This window comes from Venustampulla echinocandica (genome assembly GCF_003357145.1).
Source record: "Venustampulla echinocandica strain BP 5553 chromosome Unknown scaffold_4, whole genome shotgun sequence".
In the NCBI taxonomy this organism is placed as follows: Eukaryota; Fungi; Ascomycota; class Leotiomycetes; order Helotiales; family Pleuroascaceae; genus Venustampulla; species Venustampulla echinocandica.
This window is the reverse complement of record NW_022474209.1, coordinates 934,003-940,330: the sequence shown is the minus strand read 5'-3', so window position 1 is coordinate 940,330 and position 6,328 is coordinate 934,003. Positions and strand designations below refer to the sequence as shown.

Genomic DNA, 6,328 nt, shown 5'->3' with positions numbered 1-6,328 from the left:
CCCAGCGCCTCCGTTTCCCCCCCCCCGGCGCCCCTCGGGGATGCCCGTCACATTGGGCTTGGAGGCCCCCGCCAGAGGCTGCTAAGCACCGCCAAACAACCCCCCGAGCACCACAAAGTCAGTACTGAATCCACCGCTAACTCCGGCCCTGGGATGGGGATTGCGGAGAGAGCCCCCCTCTCACGGCCACGGTCGCTGCCCAGGCCAATGGCTACAGGCTGTGAGCCCCCCTAAAGCATGGTAATCAGCTCCTCTTGGCCCCGAATGGGCCTTAATCGCCCCTAATCGCCCCTAATTGTCCCCGAACCAGTCGCTCCCCCCGGCGGATGGACAGCGCTAGTCCCGCTTGGCTGTTTTCCCTTTGTATCGTGATCTGCTGCCCGTTTGAATCGATGCTTTGCCGCATTCGGGCTGTTATTGGGCAGGATGCGAAGTACGAGGGAGGACAGGCCCGAGGCATGACGTTAATATCATATTTCAGTTACGCTTGCGGCGTACCGCGCCCTGTGAAGCAAAAACAAACAAAGGCTTCCTTCCCCAGAGCGCAAAATCTGGCGTCATCTCCGCAAAGTCGTCAAAGAGCTCTCCAGATGGCCCCATCTATCGCGTATTCCCGACCTGGCACGGTAGTACGAAATAGATGAGGAGAGTGGAAGCCCTGGACAACCTACAACCTGCAACCTACATCATGTACTGTACGGGGCTATTGCCACGGGCCTGCGGGCGGCACTTGGCTCACTAACCCCGTAGCTCTACGCTCTAGTTGATTAAGTCGATGTTTGTTCTAATTAATAACCTACTATCTGGGCTCTAGTCTGTAAGACTCGACTTTCCTGCTTGTCTCTCAGTCCCTGAGCGAACCCACCCACCAGTTCGCCTCTCGGCATCACATGCGACCCCCCTCCCAAACCCTCCAAACCTCCGCCGGTGCCCAGCGCCGGACATGTTTCCCCAGTCGGTTTGCCATGCCATGTAGCGCGTCTTTTTAGACTTTTTCTCGGGGTTGTCCCTATCTGAGTCTAATCGTCGCTGGTGCCAGTCCCCAGATTCTGATAATAATATCGGGCCCCTGTTCCCCCCAGCATCGTCTCCCCCGTATCCTGAAATCCTGCCCTCCGCCGCAGCCCAATAGCGTCCACCTTTCATTTCGGTCGCCCGACTACATCTTAGCCCTGGCTCCCACTCCAAAAAGTCGACCTGGAACATTCATTCTCTTCAACGACCGTCCCTCTTTCTCCCCCTCCTTATCGCCCATCACGCCAATTCACCTATTCCCCAGAGTCTCGTCGTCGCCCTCCTTTCACCATGTCGGAAACGAAGTTTAATACCGATCACGTCGAGCAGCTGGAGGTGTCTCCGGCTCGCGGCGGCGCCGGCTCCAAGGTCAAGCGCCATTGCGCCAGGTGGTGGTGGGTGCACTTGATCATCTTCTGTGCCAGTTTCTTGATCATTGCGCTCTGTCTGTAAGTGGAACATCTTGCAATAGCTATTTTCCCCGGGCGAGAGTCTAATATGTGGCCAGCGTTTATGTTGCGATGCCCAAGATTGCCCAGGATGGCGTTGATGATGCATCCCTCGAATTCACCGAGCTCCAATTCCTCAACCCCTCCGCCACATCCGTCACCTTGACCCAGAGAGCCATTCTGCATAGCCCCAGCAAATTCACCCCAACACTCGATTCTTTCAACGCCTCTACCTTCCTCGTCACCAATGGCACTTTTGGCGCAGCCCCAATGATCTTTGTCACCATGCCGAGCATCCACGTTCAGCATCCAAAGTCCAACGTCGCCGTGGAGGACTCAAAGGTGATGATCAACAACATGGACCAGCTCACCAATTTCGCAACCCAGGCCGTGGCCCAGGAATACGTCTCGACTGCTCTGGTCGGCGAGACTACGCTGCACTTGGGCGCGCTCCCCACCGTAAAGATCAACTACAACTCCACTAGCAAATACAAGGGTACGTTCCCCCCCGCTTTGGAAGCTTTTTTCTACTCTTATTTATCAATGGCTAACCAAACAATCAGGGTTGAATGCGCTCAAGGGCTTCAACGTGACCGGTGCCAGAATTGACCTCTTGGCCAAGCCCGGCCAGCAAAATCTCAAAGGTTTCGCATATGTCCCCAACCCATCTTTAATGACCATTCAACTTGTAAGTTTAAATTCCGTATTTCCTACCTCGCACAGTTCGTATTCTAACTATAACCTCAAGGGCAACGTAAGCTTGTCTCTCTCAACCGAAAAGGCCGGAAAGGTCGGCACCACCACCATCAACGACATGACCCTCAAGCCAGGGAACAACACCCTTCCTCTGTTCGGAACCATGGACCAAGCCAAGGTCGTCGGCAGTCTTGACGGCGATGGCATGGTTGAGTTGTTGATCACCGGCACCGATGCGATTTTCAACGGAGAGCATTTGGTTTACTACGTAAGTGGCGTCTTGCATCTAAAAATATACCTCATGATCATATTCTAACACCTTCACAGGAGAAAGCACTTAGCGCCAACGTATTAAAGCTCAAGATGAACGTGATGCAAGTTATCAAGGACAGCTCCAGCGGCAGCGCCTAAGCAGTTTATTACGAACTACGGAACCAGGGAAATCATGGTGTTTACAGGGGGGGTTGGGGAGCAAGTTCATTCTACCTAATGAGAGATATTCGCTTTCCAGGGGGCCTTTTTCATAATAACGTCTGCGGAAAAAAAATCCCCGGGAAAGATGAGATAAATTGCAGAGCATCTATAGAGCACGCACGCACAGCACGCACGCAGCAAGCACGACATGGGTTGGCATCATCATTCATCGCCCGTTTTTTTTTTGGTTGTTATGTCAAGGGTGGTACCGGTTGGTGGATGGCACACGAAAGACAATGAAATGAAATGGCTTGCTTGTATTTATGTTTTCGGAGATACCCGCGAATTGTACAATGTAGTAGATGTGTTTATTTACCCCTATCGATATGATGGGGCATAGCTAGCTAGCTTCCAAAGGAGAAATTCAAGTCACTCAAATCACTTCAACATTCCGTGCGCATATCTGCAGCGACCTCAACAATGACCTCAACAAAATAAAGTGAACTGTGCTCAACCCCTAAATAGCCTTACCTATAGCGACATGTACTTATTATCTCCGTACTAGATGAAACATACAAGCAAAAGAATCAAGCCTTATCAACCCGGTCCCCTCCGCAATTCACATGTATGTTTTCCCCAGTTTCCCCGGCTTGCGGGGTGTCATGGACCCGCGCCGAACCCGAAGTTGATCCTCCGGAGCGCATCGCATCCATCTGGGGAAAGCCCTTGAGGATCTTTCCCCATACGTAGGTGAGATGCGTGGGTTGGTAAGTGCTGGGCACACAACACATGTGATGTTGGATCACGAGCTTTACCTCGGCGTTATCGCCCCTCTCCCCACAAACAAGCTGTACCCACCGGAAAAGTTTCACAGCAGCTGCGACCTTGGCCTGTTGCATCATCGTTGGGTTTGTTGGGTTTGTTAGGCATGGTTTCCCCAGAGCGGGCATATAGACATGGGAATTGCAGTATGCATCGGCGTGGAGATGTTGGTGAAGATCTGTGTTTTAAATAGGTGGAGGGGAAGGGGTTTGTGAGACCGGAGTATGTACGTGATTGACAGGTTCTGTTGCAACATCTATGTGCTGTACCTGCAGACAAAAATCTCCGCGGACGATTATCACAAACATCACCTTTCCTGGGTTTGATTCGAATATGCACATGCGCAGCCCTCGCATTGACAAATCAATAATCTACCTCTTGGAGTGCCAGGCGCCACCTATGACGCCACCTACCTCTTCAACCACAGCACAGTCAGCCTCGGTTTATCCCGGACGAACAGCTCCTCTTGAACAGATGAAAAACTGGTATGCCATGAAAAGGTAATAATCAGATGGATCAAAAGGATGAGGTTTTCTATTTCGGTGTAGCTGCCAGCTATGGGGATTCCTTGACGGTCGTTATATGAAGATGATTCACACAGTAAAGGAAGCATAGGGGCGACCGTGCCGGAAACCACTTAACAGGGATGTATGCTGGGAACGGTCGGCCTCCATCACTTTACCTAGGGCTGTCAGTGATGTTGTTCAGGACAAAGGAGATACCCACCAAGACATTGATACTTTCAAGCGATGCTAACATCAGATATGGAGGAGCTTCAAATAGTTGACGCAACTAGAAATCAAACTCGAACAGCTGAAAGAAGGGCAGAGAGAAAAGGGAGGAGATAACAAGACTGGAGAATACGGTCGCGACTTTGACCGGAATGGATCAGAAAGCGAAGTGTGGCATTGAGGGCGAGGTGGCATAGGTGAAGAAGGAAAATCAAGAGCTAGAGTGGGGGAAAGTAGGAGAACGCAAAGCAGAAATAGAGAGTCAGACTGGCTATAGCGGAAGAATACGTATACGCTGGGTATCGGTGGTAACAAGCGTACAAAAGCAATAATTGTACGAGAGGTATAAAAAGCGCAGGCAGGAGCTGAAGGGCGAGTTCCCTCAAAAGAAGGTTAGGAATAACATAGGAGCAAGTGCCCTAGAGGCTGAGGAAGGAAACCTTTCGAGGGTAGTAAGGGACCAGGAGGGGTTATTGAGGCGTAAGCGGCTAAGCCGAGGAGAGGTAAAGGCTTGAGTAGCACAAAGCAATGTGATATGTTGAATAGAGCAAAAGGCTCATTCAAGAGAGAGAAGCTAGACCAGTAAAAAGTGGCTTGAAATTATAAAATCCGGAGTTCGTATTGAACTATGATTACTTCTACTAAAGATTTCAACAAGTATCAGTTGTGAATTAGGGGAGAAGTTGAGGACTAGAAATTCGGGGTGAGTCAATTTGCATTAGTAGATGGGTATTAGAGTTGGATGGAGCTAGGATATACAACCGCGCTTGTTGTTAGAGATTCCTCTAGAGGTAATTAATTCGCGGCATTCTTGTTGATTTTAGAATTCAATTATATCCTTGAAGAGGCTTATTAGCAGTTGCGATATTATAATAAACAATAGTAATTTTAGTATAATAATGTTCCTATCCGAAGTTTCTTGCTACTTCACTCCTAACAGCTTTATTTGTTTACCGGGAGGTAGAATAATTACTCGCTCTTGGGCCTTGGCATGGCTAAATTAATATGAATCGTAGCTAATAAAGTCAATGGCTATCTATTGGGGTTATACTTCATAAAAGCCGCATATAAGGTTATTAAGAAAATATTACATCAATTACAATCGTGGCTCATTCTTGTGTTTTGGCGATTCTACTGCAGAAGGGCTAAATATGTCCTAGATGTGCGTCCATTCTAAGCTTAACAGTGGTATTACGATTGCTTAAGCTAGAGAATATGATTATTATCCCTCATATGACTATGCGCGCGCTCGCCCTGTAATATGTCTTTCTTTGTTTGAATTTATTAACTTTTATATTGTTCCGTGAGGCACATGAATAGACTTGATTGAATTAATTGAAAAGTTGACAAGTTAAGGGGGATGCGTAAGGACCCTGGCATAGAGAACCTCTGGGACGGATTTTAAGTGAACGCGTTATCAAGATTTGTAGCCCGACTCTAACTAAGAGTTCGTTCAAAATTTGACGAGTCCTAGTGATTCTGGTAGTTGGGATATAAGGGAAAGAAGGTTCGGTCGTCCTTCGATAAGTAAGATCAGAGAGATAGCCTTGTCAGTAACCCAAGATCTTAACCACATAAGAATTAAGGCATCGGTTGGGTTGTTCGTCACACTCGTAGTTAGCCTCTCCTAAGGCTACAATTTGATCAAAAGCTTGCAAATTGACTTCAGAGATAATACAAATATATAGGATAGAAGATGCAAAGTGTAAATGAGTAATGCATTTATACATATAGTGGAGTTCTTGACAGACTCTGCCAACGACTAAACTACATAGGCTACTAAGTATTATAATTATATATATAAAGCTTACTGAGTTTTTAGATAAAGTAGAGAGTCTCTAACGACTAAGATAACTAGTATTAGGGAAGAAAAGTATTAGAAAGAAACCGAGATGGAAAACTAGGAAGAGGAAGTGTCTATCTACTCCAACAGAATAACTATCTACTTACAGAGAGAGGGAATTTCGCGATATAGAAAGCAAGATAGAAGGGCGTATAGTGGTTGAAGACAGATTTTCAAGATCAGACTAAAAGGTGGTATGGATATACTGCGAAGGGAAAAGAGCGCAGGAAAACCAAGTTATCAAGACCGAGGAAAGAATATCACCGAAGAAGATATGACCCCTATTGCTAGAACGATTCGGACTATGATTGAACAGGCTTGTCGCCTCCTTGAGAAGATGTTTTGTATCTTAAGAATGG

The 6,328-nt window shown here is 47.7% G+C and overlaps 1 protein-coding gene across 1 annotated transcript; it reads left to right on the top strand.

Moving 5' to 3' along the window:
- Positions 1-1,305: 1,305 nt before the first annotated feature.
- BP5553_06600 (Uncharacterized protein) lies at positions 1,306-2,570 on the top strand (the record flags this gene model as incomplete). Its single annotated transcript, XM_032015223.1, has 5 exons — positions 1,306-1,463; positions 1,523-1,959; positions 2,027-2,151; positions 2,212-2,427; positions 2,487-2,570. The coding sequence occupies 5 exons, from the start codon at positions 1,306-1,308 to the stop codon at positions 2,568-2,570; spliced, it is 1,020 nt and encodes a 339-aa protein (XP_031868644.1).
- Positions 2,571-6,328: the final 3,758 nt, after the last annotated feature.